Below are 18,867 nucleotides of genomic sequence, written 5' to 3'. Positions count from 1 at the left end.
TCATACAAAAAGCTACTCCCTCCTATTCACCATTTTCTTCCCTATTTCCATATTCGGATTATTCGGGTTTTCTTACCTATTTCCTTGTTTGGGTTGATTTGTGTGGTCCAAATTAAATTACATGTGGGGTAGTGTGTTTTGTGTGATCCAAAATCACTTTCTTATTTCTTGTGCAAAAAGAAAAGGGGAAGAATATAGTGAATAGGAGGGAGTATAATACTCCACGCCTCCATATATTTTTCAAGAAATTCAACAAAGATATATTTCTCTTCATGTCAAAATTTTATCCTTTGTTTGTTGAACACGACATCTTATTTAAGATCGAAATATGGGTGTCTCAATTATGAAACCCATCTCAATTACCAACATTGTCATCATATGGGGGATGGATCTGTTTCACAAACAGCTCATAAAACGGTTTTAAATAAGAACTAATACGATTCTAATTTTAGACTATGCCCTAGATACTAGAATGACTAAATATTCCACAAGTGTAATTCTACAAGTGCAAGGACAAATCAATCTTCTTTTCCCTCTCCTTATGAACTATTTCCCTTGAAGATGCATTTTTGGGCCCACTATAACCCAACCTTCTTTCCCAATTCACCTTAGTTAGCCCATGATCTTCCACACAGTAAGATGAATATGGATGACTAGAGTTAGTAGTGTAGGTCCCACCATTTCCATTGTAATGAACCATATTTTGAAACTGGGCCGGCCCACCAGGCCCAAAAGGATCACATAACTGAGTAGTATTGGGAAATTGGGCTATGTTGGCAGCATGGCTAGCAATGTACATTGGTTGTGGTTGTGAGTTACATAGGATGCCCATATGGTGGTTCTGGTGGTGGTTGCCGGTGAAAAGAAGCGGGGGAACCATCTGAGACGACGAGAAAGCGTTAAAAAGAGAGAATTCTGATGCTCTCTTGGCTTTTCTTGCTGCAATTCTTTCCTTTTTGTGAGCATTTTGATGGCCTCCTAATGCTTGTGAGCTATAGAACTTCCTTGAACAAAATAGACAAGGAAAATTTTGTGCCTTGTCTTGCAAATTGTTGGTTGTCTCTCCTTGTTTTTCCATCACTACATTCAAAACAAAAACAAAAACAAATATAAATAAACAATCCGAATATGATAAAGAGGAATGGATGTTACTCATGAGTCACGACCTATCAGTATATCAATAGCCTTACGAGTAGAGTTAACAATTCTTGACACGACACGTATCAACACAAATTAACAATTTTCAATTCAGCCTCAAATATCCATGTTCAAAGTTCAAACCTAGTGTTTAAGAGCTTGAAAAGGTGAGAATAGTATAGCACAGCCACGTGTTAAAGACTTGAAGACATGATGGAAAAACAGAAAGAATATTATGAAATGCAGTGCTCGGAACCAGGATTTTTAGCTAGGGGCGATTTTCTAATTTCATAAGATAAACTTGAGAACAGTTGAAAATGTTTTAGAAGTAGAACAGACAAAGGAGACAAAGTAAGAACCTTTTTAGAAGTAGTAATACGAGTAGAATTGTAGTAGCAATAATGCAATGTAACTAACTATGCAAGTTGAAGAGTTTGATTTGGTGCTGAAAACTGAAGAGTGGAGTTCAATTTATAAAGGGTATGTATACATTGAAATAGTGAATTAATAATAGGAGTATATGATACTATTATTACAGTGAAGTTGCAGTAAGAAGAAGGGGATGCATGTATGGGCTTAGGAAACAGAAGTGCAGAAGAGATAAGTAGTGATTTATGGTTGAGACTGTCAAAGAGAAGAGTTTGATTGGTGGAAATGCATGAGATTGTGATGCTGTTTCTGTGTAATACAGTAGAGTTTATCAATTTTGACTTGGGAAATGTAATCTATTTTTCTGAGTCTCTAAGTCTGACATGTTTTATCTGTTTTTCTCGTGTTTTTATCTTTCTTTCTTTCTTTCATTTTGCAGGTACCATTACTGCTTGCTACCCACTTCCTTTCTTCTTAGTTCCCATGCCTTTCCTTCACTCCCAAGATTAGCTTTGGTTTCCAATGCTCCCTTCAAGGAAAGGAATTATAGCTTATAGATTGATATAGTTGGTCGCCTTGTATAAGACTGTTGTATAGTTACACCATAGTTTTCATTGATATCATTAAACAAGGTGTATAATATGGGATTGAAACGGTTATTGTACTTCATAAATTACTACTCCGTTGTATAATTGTATGTATTCATCTTACTCATAAGTGTGTTTTATTTGGTGAAATGATCATAATGCAGAACACCAGTACAATTACAGAGAAGAGACGAGGATTCGAGCCTACAATCTATCATTCATTGATCCGTAATCCATAACACTTTTCAAATTGCTTTGATAAATTATCAAGGCATAAGCTAGATAGCACGGAAACTCCTCCTAAACGGCCTAAATTTCATTGGATGCGGTGTCCGTTTCAGCCCTACCTAGGGCATAAGTATGGATGGGTACAAGAGGATTGACCGGAATACATTAATATGCCTAAAGACAATAACAATTCCCAATAGTTGATGACAACCAATGGAAGAAGTCAAAGAAGTAGCAGTTTGGGAAAGAGTTCAAAGATTATCTGAGAAAGTGATCTCACAAGGCCAATCTAGAAAGGTTGGAGCACCTTAAAAGTAGTAACATGCATGCAACTTGGTTACTGCACCCTGCAAAACATGCATCATCAACAACTAGTTGAGACTTGAGAAACAAGTATTGGCCAACTTGTGCCTTTCTTCTTGGAAACTTCCTTCACCGCCTGTCACTCCATACATTTTGTCTCCTTTTCAAATTGAGATTGTGCCCGAAACGATGCGGTACTCCCTCTGTTTCGGTCAATTCTTTACAGTTTGCTTATTTGGCATGACAGTTTGCTTATTTGGCTGTCCTCGTGTTTTCATTACATTTTTGGTTATAAGGGCCGATTTGTATATGTTACAGGTAGTCATGCTGACATTTGTCCATCATGTAAACGAGTTGAAGTAGACAAAGTTTGGCCGTACAGTCGGTGTACAACCAATGCTAGATCAATTAGAGAATGTCATGGCGATCCTGTAATGACGTTCAATGCTGTATTTGACACCCATGGATAACGGTGCACACAGTACATGGTAATAAACAATCAAACATATAATTCACATTTACAGCACAAACCTGGAACTCAGACTGGAGAACGTTTAGGACTCGCGAATCTTAAAAAAGATCCTTGTGCCTCTTATGTCGCACTGCTCGTTCTTGTTACACAGTAATACATTATTACCCAGTGCCTAAAGAAGTAAAACAGTGTATCTATTTTACAAGATCCATAAGCTTTGCAAGACCTAAGCAATATTTAAAGCTTAAAAACGACCAATTATATTGAAGTCGCTACTTGTGTATTACGTCACCAGTAATGCCTAATTGCTATACAACAACAAAACCACAAAAAGAAAAAGATTCACATTGTCCCTAGCTACAAAGAATGAACAAACAAATACGAAGGCATGAAAAGTCGTAAGCTAAGTACAAAATAGTACAATCAACCTCGTAAGTCTTAAGCCTTTACTCCCTCTACAAGAAATGGTTTTAGCAAGCATTCTTACAAGGAAAAAGCGGTGGACGAACCTGCCAATTGCCAGCCTGCAACTCAAGCACAACCAAAGCATCGGGTTATCGATAAAAAACCAGACGGTTCAGGTGTTGAATCGTGGTCAGCCTTTTTGCGAGGAAGTTGCTTGAAAAAGGCTTTCACTGCTCCCGTTACTCCGTCTTCATTTTCCATGGCTTTTGAAAGCTCAAGGGCCCGCTCTTTCACCTGCAGTTATAAGTTTAAGAGTATTTTCTGGTCAATGAAATTCAGAGAACCAAAAACCAATGCTACATCAATGTTGCTGAAATGAAAATCAAACACAAAAATCTCTGGTTAGTTTGGCCAATGATTATGCCAACACTACGCCATCGCGCGAAGGTTCCAGACAATGGTAGGGTTAGAGGAAGGCGGATGCACATACTGTCCGGATGACAAATGATAAAAATTGTCTCAACCAAATGACACTTCAAAATGTTAAGGAGCAGGAATAATTAGGTAAGCAATTTTCCTTATCAAGTAGAATCAGATTTCCATTGAGCCAAAGAACAGTAAGGGATCTTTAGCTCCATTGGAACTGCTAATTCTGCCAATCATACAATGTAAAAGAAAAATACTACAGTATGATCTTCTATAACCCACAAGTATGCAAGTCATTCAAAATCTGTATAACGGTGAATCAGTATATATAAAACTCAGCATAGACTTGCAACAGATTTGAAAACCTTCCCTTCTGTTAAATACTCCTCTCGCTAATCTCATTACTTTTTGCGTATTTTTAAAATTTCGCCAATCATTTTCTGTAATCTGTCACTAAATGGCTTAGTATTGAATATCCGAACTATTATGTCGGTTCAACCTCTGCTTATGTCTCTTTTGAAAGATTTTTCATGGTTTGGTCTTTCTTCTAGTTAAATGTTGACAAATTACCACCTATTATGCTCATCTTTACAAATAACCCCTACTTTTCAAGTTAAACCTCACCATCCACGCCTATTTTACATTATATTGACGGCTGATGTTATGGGTTATGCTCTTTCATGGACATGTTTTACTCTTTCATGTACAAAAATGACCACTTTACCCCTCTCATTTCAACCCCATGTTTTTCAAGTCTATCCTCATTTCTAATCTCTCTTTCAACTTTCTCCCTCTACCTCACAACACCACCCTTGTCGTCGGTCACCACCTAGGTAAGCACCAAAACGGACACGTGACACGGCATCCCATGAAATTTAGGACATGGGACACGTTATAATTTAATAAAATATACTCCCTCTTATTCTTAATAACCCTCCCCTTTCATGGGGGGCACGGGAATTAAGGGAGGGGAGTATTATATGGTAAAGTATTGTAGTGGGGTAGGAGATTGGAGAGAGGGAAGATATTGTGTGATTAAAATAAGTATTGTTGTGGGGTAAGGTGATTAAAATAAGTATTGTTGTGGGGTAAGGTGATTAAAATAAGATAAATTATGAGTATTGTGGGGTGGGGTGATTAAAAGAAGTATAAAAGTTTGTCAAATAAGGAAATAGGGAGAGTATTGTGAATAGACAAAAAAGGAAATAGGGAGAGTTATTTAGAATAGGAGGGAGTATATTTTTTAGTTATAAACGTTCGATTTTATTTTTGTAAAAGCATTTGATATTAAATTTAAATAAGTTGAAGGTAAAACTTGGCCTTGATTAGAACTCAATTTTCATTTCCCAGCCAAATCCATATTCTAATCAATCTCTTTCGGCGGCTCATTTCTCGTCTAAAGAACATCATTCACCCAAAATGATGTCCAATACCAAGGACACGTGCCCAAATACCATGGACACGCGTCGGACACGTGCCCATTTAAAAGTAGAAAGTTACACGTCTTTATAGGTGTCAGACACGTTTAGGCGTGTGTCCGACGAGTGTCGGTGTCGGACACGGGACGACTGATTAAGAGAAGTGTCCGTGCTACCTAGGTCACCACGACCAACGCCGTCGACATCACCTTCCACCCATCATTGACGACGTCACCGACCACTCCTAACGACGCCGGGGACATCACGATCCACGATCCACCTTAGACAGCTCCATTCAACCACCTCCGACTACGAACTCGACCACTAACAACGACGCACAACCGTCCCCACCATCGCCGCCTCATCTCCACCTACGAGACGACCATCTCCTTAGCCACCATCAACCCCCTCCCCTCCACCCCAGTCAGCCACCCCTTTCCCATCAACCTTAATTTTTATAAACCCTAATTTTATATTCCGTAATTTAAAGTAGATATATCTAATCTGACACACACAAAAATTGTTGCGTAATTAGAATAATTGATTAATATACAAGAACTAAGATTTGTGATCGATTAATTTGATGAGCATTTTATTAACTTCCTAAAAAAAGGAGGAAGAAAGAATTTGATTTTTTTTAAACAAGGGTAAGTTCTGGAAAATTTATGGAAAAAAGTCCATGAAAGGGTAAAACTCGTCCATGAAAGAGCAACTACGGATGTTATTTATCGTCTTGGTTATATGACATACCCAAAATACCCTACTATATATTATCAGCCTCCTCCCCACATTAACCACACAACCACCACCCAACCCACACCCACCAACCATCAACCACCACCCCCCTCTTTCCATAACCCCAACCACCGCTACCGAACTCCGCCGACTACCCTAACCACCGCAAACTCACCCTCAACTGCGCACTGCACCATGAACCCACCCCACAAGCCCACCACCATCACCCATAAAAACCCCTCCTCGAATCTGCATCTGGATTAGTCCGGCCACCGTCGGTCCGTCGACGCTTCGCCAAGTCAACCCTCACCGAAGTAAGTCCCTCCTGCCTATGTGCCTGACCTAAAAAATTTTCTCCAATTTCTCCAAAACCCAATTCCCAAATCCCAAACCCTAAGTACCTAAATTGAATTGTTGATATATGATATTGAATTGCTTGCTTTCAATTGAATGTACGAAAGGCACTATGGCAGGTGTGACTTTATGATATAATTGAATGTACGAATTGCTATCTTTCAATTGCTGATTTGCTTTCTTCTTACTTTCTTTGGAGTTGATGTATGCTATTTGCTTTCAATTGTTTAATGAATTTTGGTAATGCCAGATTCAATTATGATAGCTTAATTGCTAGATTTTAGATTTATGATAGCTTAATTTTCGTATCCAATGGTGGGGGGATTTATGGGTGATGGTGGTGGGCTTGTGGAGTGGGTTCGTGGTGCAGTGTGCGAGGTGCGAAGAGGTTGAGGGTGAGTTTGCGGTGGTTAGAGTGGTCGGCGGAGTTCGGTAGCGGTGGTTGGGGGTTATGGGAAGGAGGTGGGGTAGTGGTTGATGGTTGGTCCAGATGTGGGTGGGGTGATGGTTGTGTGGGGGTAATGTTATAGTAAGGGTATTTTGGGTATTGCATATAATCGTAAGTCGTTAAAATGTAATCGAGACGATAAATAAACATAAACCGTCAATACAATGTAAATTAGGTGTGAATGGTGAGGTTTAACTTAAAAACTAAGAGGGTTATGTGTAAAGATGAACATAATAGGTGGTAATTTGTAAACATTTGGACATAATATGTGGTTATATACAAAAAACCCTTATTTCAACTATCTTGCTTATTTCTATTGCCTTCTCCCTTTTCTCTTTCTTTATTGTTTTATCTCATGTTGACAGTTTAGGACAACCATTTATATTACCCGACCCCTAATCACTTTGATACAAACACTTCATGTTGACATCTTATCCAAACTCATATACCAGGATTTACATAAGAACCTCTAAAAGATCATTGCATCAGTGAATGAATGATGGAGTAAAGGTAAGAGACCATGATTGGCCATAAAACATGATTAAGTATTTTCTTTGTTCTGCAGTTTGTTCATTTGCTTTTGCAAACACATGCAAGTTGGCTAAGAAGTCCCACAAACATTCGCCATCACACAGTCATATTGAGACAGGAAACTGAACTATCATATGGACAGACTGAAATGGAATAGGTACCCTAATTAACTAAACAAAAGCTATATTCAGCTCATGTTATTATAATACCTGGGGATCCAGCATAAACTTTATCGCATCAACCAACTTATTGAGTGAGAACTCATCAATTGGAATAGGTGGGGGACCTACTCCTCTGGCATGCACTCGTTCTCCCCAAAAAGGTTGATCCCCAAAGAATGGAACAATTGCCGTAGGGCACTACAGGAGAAACACAGAACGAATCAGAAACATGAAATTGTAAAAGATGGCAACAAAGATGAAAAAATGTAGCCAGTACCGCAGCTTTGAGACCCGCAGCTGTTGTCCCAGCACCACCATGGTGCACCTGAAAAGCATAAATGGCATAAAATTATCTAGCAGTGAACTTAAAAAACAAGTCAATGATGAGAAAAATAATCTGTTCTTACACCTCACATTAGCACAACTCTAATACGGAGCTTCAGCAGTTAACAAGAAAATAACCAACAAATTCATTTTGAAAGGTATAAATAGACGATGGAATTTCCGTCTAAAATCAGATTTCTAGCTGACAGCCTGACATTTAAAAACCTAAACAATTTATTTAAAAAAAAAAAAAAAAAAAAAAAAAAAAAAAAAATAGTTAAATAATGCATCCCTCTAAATCTATAATCTTGTATCAGCTATAAACCAAAGCATAATCTTTTCTCAAAGATATGTTACTTGAACACTTCACTTTTAGCTAATTGTGTCATGTTGACACAAAACGGCTTGGAACAACACTGCACAATACTTCAACACCTTAGTTTAGGCAAAAACATGAAATTCTTTCACAATAGCTGGGTGACCGTATCTGACATCACGACATGCACCCAAATCCGACAACGGCAGTTGTGTCAGTCTGAGTAACATAGGTGTGAATGGAAACACGGTATTAAAACATAAAAGACGATAATAGAACTGAAAGGCTTACCACAGAAGCACAACGTGGAAACAGCCAATCATGAGGACAGTTGTCCAACAGGTATATAGATTCCTTAGGTTCAGCCACTTGTGACATAACAAAAACAGACAAAAGCTCTCTCAGCACGAGCACAAGGATTATACACAGCAACATTAAAGAAACATTTACAGTAGTTCCCCCTACATAAGGCCAACTGAGGAAACAGAAGGAAAGAAACTTACAGTCACCCAAACCACCCCAGCCCTTGTTAATGATTCCCCTCTGTCCAGTTTTTTCCAGTGCTTCAACAATTATCTGAGTCATTTTCTCTGGCTCTTGAACAGGCTGAACAATATCAAAACAGCCAACCTTAATTAAACGTTAATGGTTTGTAAGAAATACGTAAAGCAGCCAAAGAACCTTAGGAAGGGTTGATGCTAAATGGTTCATATGTTTGATTGTCAATAATCACATCCTAAATTCTTACAAATTACCACACTCCTACGTTGGTGCCTGATGCATAACAGTTCCAATGAAACATAGCTCGGGATTCTGAATCCATATCCCAAAACTTGTCAACATACTGAACTAAATACTGTGATCCCCATATCTGTAAACTTTAAGATGGCCCAACTCATGCAAGCGGAGAGCCAATGCTGAAATTCCTTGGAATAGGTATTTTACCCACAACCAAGAACCTAACCAGACTTGGAAAATAGCATTCAGTGAGTTTCAATATTATGATTCTTGTTGGACCAATACATTACCCTTAAGTCCTTAACCCCATCTTCTAAAGTCACTATATATTAATTCACTCTCCACCAAAATCAAACATGGGCAGGAAAAATGTACAGTCAAACAAATGACTAGCTGCTGAACCTTTTCATTTCTTAGATAAATGTGATAAAGACTTCCTCCTAGCTTCCTCAATCATTCTTTGACGCAACACTTTATTAGAGGGGAATAAGAGAATACCCAATATCTGAGGGGAAAGTACACTTTCATAACTCAACTCAACTCAACTCAACTTATACCGTCTTTCACAACTCAACTTATAATGGAATTCTCTTTCGTATCATCTTTTGCAACTCGGCTTCTAACTATTACTCGGGTCTTCGAATATACGCTAAACTTTAGATTTAGACAAGTCATGAATTGATGGCAGCGTTAGAAATTACACTACGTCAAAATATGCGAGGGGAATTTTGAGAATAAGTAATTCCAAATAATATGACGGAGTATAAGGTTATCACCTTCATTAGAAACCAAACCTGTCTTTGTTTCTGATTCTGTGCTTTTCTAATATATATATATATATATATATATATATATATATATATATATATATCTATATATATATATATGGCGTCTTAAACAACCACAGAGGCACAGAGTCACGACCAGGGAGGACTTCTCATTCAATTTAAGTATTCCAAAAATATAATTAGTGAGATAGGCTTACCAGGCTACCAAAACCAACATAAACAGGTTTTGGACCAGCATTAAGCCATGCAACAAGCTCTTGAGGAGGTTCATAGTTTGATGCAAGGTCAAGAAAGCAAAATCCAACTACATCGACCTTGGGTCCCCAATCTACAGCATAGTGCAAAAAGCATATTATGTGTTATCAAAACAGAACTAACAAGAAAGCCAGCGAAACGGTCAGGTAATAGAGCCAGATAAGCACGTTGAAGTTCACTCTAAGAGAACAACAAGATTTAGTTGAAAAAAAAAAACATAGCTACGATGAACAAGAATTATTCATTCCATAAGAAAAATAACAACCATTGATCCTCATTCATAACAATAAAGACTGCGGAAGTACTCGGGATTAATAAGAAGAGTGGTTGACTTTTTCAGTCCCCTGCACTTTATATACAAACCAGAGTGACAGATAACACATAAAATATTGAGAGATTATCAGAGCCACCAAGGCAGAACATCTGTACTGACAAATAGCAACCAAAAAAAAAAACAATGTTGATGGTCATAGCCCCATAGGTCATGATATTAACTGAAAAAGGTAGGAAGTAGAACATCATTAACTAAATAACTGTCAAAGTAATAAAGCTTTCTGACCAGCAGCATTGAATGTTTGATATCAATACTTCCTAAAACAATGCTGGACGAAGGAAGAGAGTAAAATAAAAGAAAATGGCACCCTCCTGATAGATTAAAAATTTAACATGATACAGAAAGGAGAAAACTTCTAAAAACAGAACAAAGCAAAATAATAGCATCATCTAACGCTTTTTTGTTAACACTTAGGAACAGTAACAGATTTCCGTGTGATTTTATGTCAAGTATGAGATCCACATTTTTAGCAAAAGCAATTTAACCTTTTGGTTTAGGTACAAGATGAGGGCTCCATATATAGCCATGAGGAACATCATTCTCTGAACCTTGTGAGCCACTTAAATATGTCACAGGACGCAGTTTCAACTTCTTTTTTCTGACATCATTTATCATATCTCTTATTCCCAGCCAAATCAAGGAGTCAACGATTTGATAAGAAAGCTGCAAAGAAGGAAAAGAACAGACTATTAAAAGGATGAGCGCGCAGAGCCGCAGACATACAAATCCACGATGAAACTAACCAAAAAATTCAGTGAACAAAAACTAAGACAAAAAGTTCAAACTTCAAACTTATGTAAGAACGCACTCTGTATCCAGCAGGTTGCTTGACCCGTGAAAGAGGGTGTGGAAATTCGCTTGTTGGCCTAGAAATGCCAATAAATAGGATAGAGAAGCCAAAAGAATTAATGGATAGCTGTAGTGCATAGAAGGTAAATAGCATCTATACGTATAAATACAAGACTTACGTCCACGGCATGGTGAAAAATATATGCAGCGGTATTTTAAGTGCCTCTGCTACATGCGTATGACCTGAGAAAAATGTCATTCATCAGCCTGATAACCCGAGAACCTTAAAAATCGGCTGGAGCTTAACACAACAGTCCCTCAAATGAAGCTCCCCCACTAACACTGTACCCAGATTACTGTTTGAATCACAAAGAAGCTGCTTCCGCTAAACTTTTTTCTAAAAAAGTAGTGACGATAGACAACTTCCAATATAGAGAAACTCAGAGAGATCAATTAGATATTCTGATTCATCCACTATACTTAGTAATACTACATAACAAGAGAACAACAAATCTAAACAAGAAAAGGATGTAAAGAACAAATAATGAAAACATCAGGACTTAAGGAGTCCCTCAGGCACCATGAGATATCAGCAACAATCATTACAAGAAAGCCTTTGTCCCTTAGATAATTTGAGGTGATCAGGTACATGAACCGCCTCTGTGGTGGTAAAGCAAAGAAAAAGCACAGGGGCAAGAAGAGGAAAATCAAAGGAGAAGTAATACCGTAAATAGAATAAGCAAATTGAAACTGGAAAAAAAGTGTAAACAAAGCAAAGGGAGACAAATAGAAAAAATAGAAACCTAAGGAAAGAAAAAAAGGGGTGGTGCAAAAGAGGAAAACAAGTGTAACAGAGAAAATAACAAAAATTGAGAAAACCTTGGGAACGAAGAGAAATAAGAGGATATGTGACGGACATAAGAGAGAATAAAAAAGAAAGAAAAGCGAGAGAAACCCTAAGAAAAGGAGAGAAAAGAAAGACGATGTACACACGAAATACCTAAGAAAAGGAGAGAAAAGAAAGATGATGTACAAATGAAATGTGAGCAGCAAAGAAGGGAAAAAATTTAAAAAGTCAAATGAGACAAAGAGGAGCAAAGTTCAAAACGAACAATGCTGCCATACAAGTTTCCCGTGATGACAGAAACCTGCAGGAAACAATAACAAAGTATATCTTACTGAGATTATGTTAACAGAACCCAAGATGCCTATAATCCTAATTGTGAAGCTCTTAAGCTCTTGCACAGAGGAACCAGATAATTTTGAAATGGGTTTATATGGAAGAATACAACAACAACAACAACAACAACAACAACAACAACAACAACAACATTACCCCAGTGCCTCAATGGCTCCCGCATATTGCGGGGTAAGGGGGGGTCGGATGTACGCAGCCTTACCCTTGTGTTAGAAACACAAAGAGGCTGTTTCCGAATGACCCAAGATGAAAATTGCGTCGGGAACTGCATCGAAGGACTGCTACTTCACAAGAGAAAGAAGCAGAGCCACTTTAGTGATAGAATCTGCAGATACCTAGCATCTACGGAATGTTTGGAAACATGTTACGCCAGTTATGAAATTTTAAACTAATCAAGCTTTGATATCTGTACATAGATCTGGCCTAGCACAGATGATCATTTAACACCTAATCCCATTAATCTACCCCCCATGGAAGGAAGAAAACTATCAAGTCTCTTTATTTTTTTCTTTCTTTTTACTCAGGTCAAAGACACCTGATGCCTTGTCATGTTCAAGCACACTACAATAAGCTTCTCTCAGCTCATGCAGCAGGAAACCATATGAAATGTCCTTATCCTTTAAAAACAAAGGTGACTAAAACTGAAATGCAGCCCAACTGAGAACAGACTAGTATAAGAAAGAAAATGGTGTGAGAATATCTGACCATAAGCTGGAGGGTTCGCAATAATAGCGTCTGCTTTGAATGGGACACCAGAATCAACATCAGGATCTCTGCAAGCTGAAGGTAGAGAATAAATAATTTCTTTCATCTGAACGCGTTGAGTAGGTATCTCTGAAGGCCCAGAAGGCAAAAAGCCTTTATTTTTAACCATATCTGCATGATAACCACGTCAATTGTAAGATTATAAATAATTTATCAAAAAATGGGAAAAGGACAAGGAGATAATTGCAATAACTTTAAACACTCATCCTCCAACAGCAAGGGAGGACGACATTATTTGCCTTCAAAATTGCTTATAGTTGCTCTAAATTACTCCAGTGAGAGGATTTTTTATTTATTTAATGGGACCAATGTGAGGATACAATATGTATATTATCAGAAGTTATTCCATAAATCAGCATTGAACCCAACTATAAAAGAAAACCAGACAACTATATGTAAAAGCTGACCCTGTATGTTATAACTGCAAATCAATACACATAATAGCTCAGTACCAGAACCGAAGAACGTAAAGCAGCACTACACCAATTGATATTCTGAAATACAATGGTCCCGAGATTCCTTGATTGTTTCATGCTCAAAATGGCAGCATTTACCACCTAAAATGGATAGTGGATACCACAATGGCACGATCATAAAATTTCTGAGATAGTAACTACTCCCTCAGCCTGATCCATTTCTTGTGAGGGTAATTTTAAACAACGAAACGAACAGGAGGGAGTAGTATTTTTCACTAGTACCAATGGACTGTTCTAGCCTATACATTTATCGAGATACCAAAAACATATGAAATGTACATGATTAATTTATGATACGGAAGGAATCACATTTCATGATGACGTTTTGGAAGAAACGAGAAGAATAAAATAAAATGCTAAACAAACCATAAACACAGACACTGATGATTAGCAGAGAGTAGGAAGTTCAACAGCTCAAGTACATACACTCTGCAAGAATCTTTGGATCACCACCTAGAGGAAAGAACTCCAATCCCGAAGTCAGCACAAAGTCTTTGAAATTAGCATGAGTTGCCAGTCTAACGCGGTGGCCATAATCCTACATAAAAATAGTCTCTAGAATCAAATTGAACAACCAGCTACAGAAATTGATCAATGGCTTGAGTGTCGCTAATAACTAGAGTGTCACTAGTAACTAATATTCAAAAGACAAAATTTAATATCTCGATCACATAAGAATCTATTTCTAAGAGATATGTCGACAAAAGGTTAAAAATAATTAACATAATAGTAAATTAGCAACCTGCAACTTTTTTCCAATTGCAATGAAAGGCTGCACATCTCCTCGAGTTCCCACAATCAGCATTACAATTTGAAGTGGTGGAATGTATTGCAGGTCTGTATCATCTATAGAATCTTCATCAGCAGACTCGCGACAAAAATTTGCAGGCACACCGCCGAAAGTATGAGGTTCAATGTCTCCAGGCACTTCAAACTCTACAGTACCATCATCTTTTACTGTCGCAATCCTATTCAGCAACTTAAGCTGCAAAGAATTCAAAGGTCACAATGCAGGAACCAAAGCAAAACAAACTAGTAGATAACCAATCTACATTCCTTCCAAACTTTCGCCAAATGCCATTGACTAGAAAATCATGTTGATAACTATTTATAATGAAGAGAATCACAAAATCTTTAGGCCGGGAAGAATATCAGATTGGGAAGGATAAGCAATTCAGCAAAAAGACATTTAAATTAAATCAATAGCTCATATACAATTTGTGTTACTCCCTCCCATTCTTTGGAAAAGCACCCTTAAACGAATATATGTGAGTAGTATTTTATTCAAAGGGTGCTTTTCCAAAGAATGAGAGGGAGTAATTGTCAATAGCATGCAATGTTGGTGCAGAAACAACTTCAGTCTTCATGTGTTTCAAAGCTTTGAATAACACCTCAATGAATAAAACTGAGTAAAATTCAGGTTCCACTTTCAGTATTTCCAAGAATCAGCAATGCATCAAAAACAACTTTGTTCTTTTCTGGTGAAATCACTTCATCCCTACAAAAAAAAAAGGTTGCCCAACTTCTCATCTCTTCCCCCCAACCCACCCCACCCTCCTAAAAAAATAGACAACGCAGACACAGCTGTTTACTGCTTTACGTTTATTAAAAGATCAGGGAATCGGAAAAGCGATTATTTTATAATTATAAAGATGATTAATTGTCAAAAGCATACAGCATCTAGTCCTGTTTAAGTTAGGGAAATCAATAAATTCCACCGGTAGTTTATAAGCCTCTGAAGTTTGCTGATGCCATAACTAGTTTACAATGATAATTTCGAGTTCGTGTGGTTTTAACTTTTGGCTGATGCGTTATGCTTCTACACTCACTGGAAGCCTGGAAGGACAACTACAAGTCCACAACCCATAGTTCATGTTGACCAAATTTTTATTTTGTTATTAATAGCTATGTGCTATACTGCTATGTGCCTATGCCTCTATCCTATCCATTTATTTCCACTCTCCAAATTCACATGTCACATGCGGGTCTTAATATTTGTACTATTAGGTAAGTTTTGGGTCGCTCAAGTTTAATACGCCCCTCTTTTTCTTTGTTTAAATTTGAAAAACAAGTTCATGAGCACTATCCCTGACAATCACATATTCCTATATAATTGTAATGAAATGAGTGGGGCGAAGGGAGCACGGTTATGAATTGTAACGATAAACTAATCAAAAAGGAATAAGGGTTGCAAAGATGGGGAACATAAGAGTGGCAAGAAAACAAAAGACAGTGTCCACTTTCATAGGAAGAAGACCAAACATATCATGTTTGTCAGTAGTTAATAGAATTTCCAAAAGCTGCTAATTGTGGATGACAGAAAGATCAAGGGTAGTAAGCACTACCTTCTGTTGAACAGAGATTTTGTTGTCAAAAATCTGAGCAGCCTCAGAAGCAAGTATATTTGAAGTTCTTTGGCTTTCAGTTTTTGATCTTTCAAGCTTAGATTGGCTCAACTCAGGCTCTAGATTAGAAAAACTTCTCTTCTCCGCAGGTAAAGTTTGCACCCTAGAAAAGCTTATACCCACTGAAAAACCGACCAAGATCAGAAATATCACATCAGTTGCACACCATAGAAAAATATAAATTAAGACCTTTGTATGTTAAAAGGACGAAATGAGTGCTGCATCAGATATTGAAGTTTAAAACAGAAGCAATATAAATAAATACTAAAGCTTTGAAATAAGAAATGTATGCCATCAAAACATCTTTGCCTTCACTTAACGCAACTACTTCTTAGCTCAGGACAGTATCTTCCACTATGGGCGTAAATAAAGGCTAGTGATAATGCCAAAAAGAAAATATCATGAGCCACACACTTTGTGTTTATATTGTCTAGGCTTAAACTAAGAGCTATATGATATTATAGAGTGTCAATACAGCCAGCCTAACTAAATGAACCTGTCTCAAACAGTCAAAGCGCAAGGGCAGAGGGGATTCTGAGAAAATGTCATCTCATGTTTTGATTGACTAAACCTAAGCAAAGTTATGGTTAGATTTATATGCCTGTATCCGTCCAAGTACAAACCATGCTAAGCTGATCCATTCAATTACCACTCATCTTTACAAAGTTATAACAGACTTGATCTTACACAGACGTGGCCACATTAAAATGGGATCATCATCGACAAATAGAAAACAGCACACAATATCAGTGAATGGATTCTTGTATGTGGAATCAAGAAAATGAAGGCCGAGAGATCAATAACAGCTACTGGTATTGTTGATCCAGTATGACATCTTTGTTGTACGACCAAAAACTTAAAACATTTCCCATCACCGGTTGAACAAAATAGCCATGCAACAGATAAACCTTTCTGATGAAAACTTCCAAGACTTCAGCCTCCTTGAGATTATGTCAATAGGAAAGTTGTTAACACAGCATGACAGCATCGGCTGTCTAACAGTTGTAAATCTTCGATCTCAACTCATTGCTTGGATTTTATTTCTGAATTTCAGTCATGATGGTGGAAATTTCATTTTTCTTTATCCATAGCTCCTCAAAATTTTTGGAAGTACAATTTTTATACTTTGTTGAAAGCTCAATTGGGTAATGAAAAGAGAGAAGCGGCAACCGTAAGGAGCTTTCAATGTTCCATCCGGTTGCAGGTTTAATTATCCCACTGAACTAGTGCTGAGTGACTCAACTCCAACACAATCCCTAACCAATAACACTTAAAACCCTCATTTTTGAGTCAAAGACCCAAAATGCAACCGAGTGGCACCAAAATGAGCATATCTGAAGTATAACAGCGACCCCCTCTCAAAAGCTCTTAAATTCTGGAAGCACCTACTATCACTAGACTACTAGCTTCAAGCACCATCACTCCTTCGATGCGAAAGCAGCTCTCAATTCCCCTCTTTCTCACACACACACATATTCTCTCTCTCTCCACGCATTTAAGTATAACCACTCCCTAAAATCAAGTGCCAAATTGGCAAAATGACGACGAAAAGCTGCTCAATTAGAGATTAACAGCTACTCCACCACCAAAAAAGCATTGTCCGAAACTCAATAAGCTACTTCAAGATAACCTCACCCACACATCAACATAACGGTCACACCAAAAAAATCCGAAGTTCAAATAATTACACCAAAATCAGCACCACCTAATCAGTGGCGGAACTAAGGGGGCTAGCCGCTAGCGGGCCTGTCGCCCCTAACAATGACAAATTTCAAATCTTCTTTAGTAAAAAGTTTCGATTTCTTTTCTAATCTACCTTATCGCATTAATAATTCCCCCGAAAATCCATAACTAACTACAAATCTTAGTTCCGCCATTAAACCTGATCTAGCTCCACTAAAACAGCAATTCAATACTACAAGAATCTATCAACAATTGAGTACTAAAGCACAAAAATTGAGCAATGAGCAGTATGCTGTATGCAGTTAATTACCAGGAGAGTTGGCGCCATTGTTGTTGGTAAGAGTAGCACCAGCAATTTTACCATGGCCATCACTTGACGAACTTGTTGAAATTTCTCTCTCCTTGTGCGAATCTTCCGCCATTAAAGCAAGCAACAGAGGAACTGAACAAAGGTTAATTTAGTAGTTTGGGGAGTAAATTAGGATGTTTGTGCGTATAATTAAGAAGTAAGAGTTACGGGAAGTTGAAGCACCGCCATTGTTGCAGCCATGAGAAGGCGGTTTAAAGGGAGGTGTCCACGTTAAGAACGTGGGGAGTGAGGTGGTAGTATAGTGGAGAATCTATCAGGGCTATTTTCGGGACTAGAAAAACGTATGTAGGGGATTCGAGGGGATATTTTTCATCCGCATTTTCATACATTTGTTCAAATTACTCCGAAAAATGTGTAATAACAAGTTGTAAATTTGTTCAAATTACATGGGGGAACATTATTATATCCTTAAGAGACATGTTCACAAATTACTTGTTCATAAGAACAACAAACATTTTATTGAGTTATTCACAGATATTCATTTAACAAAATATACATATTCACACAATTTAACATGTGAATATGTCACTTAAATTTTGTGAATATATATTTAAATATTATAAACGAGTTTCAAAATATAGGAAATATGATCTTTTTTATTGAGTAAAAAATATTATGAACATTAGGTGATTTTTTGTTTTTTAAAATTGGTAGTTAGATTAAAAATAAAGTCATTTTAAATATATATGCACCTTTTAATAACTACCCACTAATTACATCACAATTTTAAAAAACTGATGGGAGTACACCATGCACCATACTCTCAGTTAATGTATTATACAACTGGTTGTATATACAACTTTTTCAATGTAGTTGAGCTTTGTTATAAAGTTATCGAGTTCTACTAACAAA

General features: G+C 37.4%; 2 protein-coding genes across 2 annotated transcripts; both read right to left on the bottom strand.

The window, feature by feature from the left end:
* Nucleotides 1-236: 236 nt before the first annotated feature.
* Nucleotides 237-1,078, bottom strand: LOC141652197 (uncharacterized). The gene has a single exon (XM_074459789.1). The coding sequence runs from the start codon at nucleotides 1,076-1,078 to the stop codon at nucleotides 500-502; it is 579 nt and encodes a 192-aa protein (XP_074315890.1). The 3' UTR covers nucleotides 237-499.
* Nucleotides 1,079-3,332: 2,254 nt separating this feature from the next.
* Nucleotides 3,333-18,384, bottom strand: LOC141653401 (sterol 3-beta-glucosyltransferase UGT80A2). Its single transcript, XM_074461155.1, has 14 exons — nucleotides 17,956-18,384; nucleotides 15,903-16,084; nucleotides 14,300-14,542; nucleotides 13,984-14,095; nucleotides 13,022-13,192; nucleotides 11,298-11,361; nucleotides 11,138-11,195; nucleotides 10,815-10,992; nucleotides 9,938-10,068; nucleotides 8,718-8,820; nucleotides 8,506-8,582; nucleotides 7,852-7,899; nucleotides 7,623-7,772; nucleotides 3,333-3,795 (listed from the first exon to the last, which is right to left on the bottom strand). Exons 1-14 carry the CDS (start codon nucleotides 18,065-18,067, stop codon nucleotides 3,628-3,630), a joined length of 1,797 nt encoding a protein of 598 aa, XP_074317256.1. The 5' UTR covers nucleotides 18,068-18,384; the 3' UTR covers nucleotides 3,333-3,627.
* Between the last annotated feature and the right edge of the window lie 483 nt (nucleotides 18,385-18,867).

This window comes from Silene latifolia, chromosome 4 (assembly GCF_048544455.1).
Source record: "Silene latifolia isolate original U9 population chromosome 4, ASM4854445v1, whole genome shotgun sequence".
In the NCBI taxonomy this organism is placed as follows: Eukaryota; Viridiplantae; Streptophyta; class Magnoliopsida; order Caryophyllales; family Caryophyllaceae; genus Silene; species Silene latifolia.
The sequence above is the reverse complement of the archived record's forward strand: the minus strand, read 5'-3'. Positions and strand labels throughout refer to the sequence as shown.

Excerpts from the sequence above, each read along its gene's own strand:
- LOC141652197 (XM_074459789.1), bottom strand. The coding sequence starts at position 1,078 with ATGGAAAAACAAGGAGAGACAACCAACAATTTGCAAGACAAGGCACAA.
- LOC141653401 (XM_074461155.1), bottom strand. The coding sequence starts at position 18,067 with ATGGCGGAAGATTCGCACAAGGAGAGAGAAATTTCAACAAGTTCGTCA. Across the intron at positions 10,993-11,137 it reads AGCAACCTGCTGGATACAGA|CTTTCTTATCAAATCGTTGA; the intron begins GTGCGTTCTTAC and ends CCTTCTTTGCAG. Across the intron at positions 8,583-8,717 it reads CTGGGGTGGTTTGGGTGACT|TGGCTGAACCTAAGGAATCT; the intron begins GTAAGTTTCTTT and ends TTATGTCACAAG.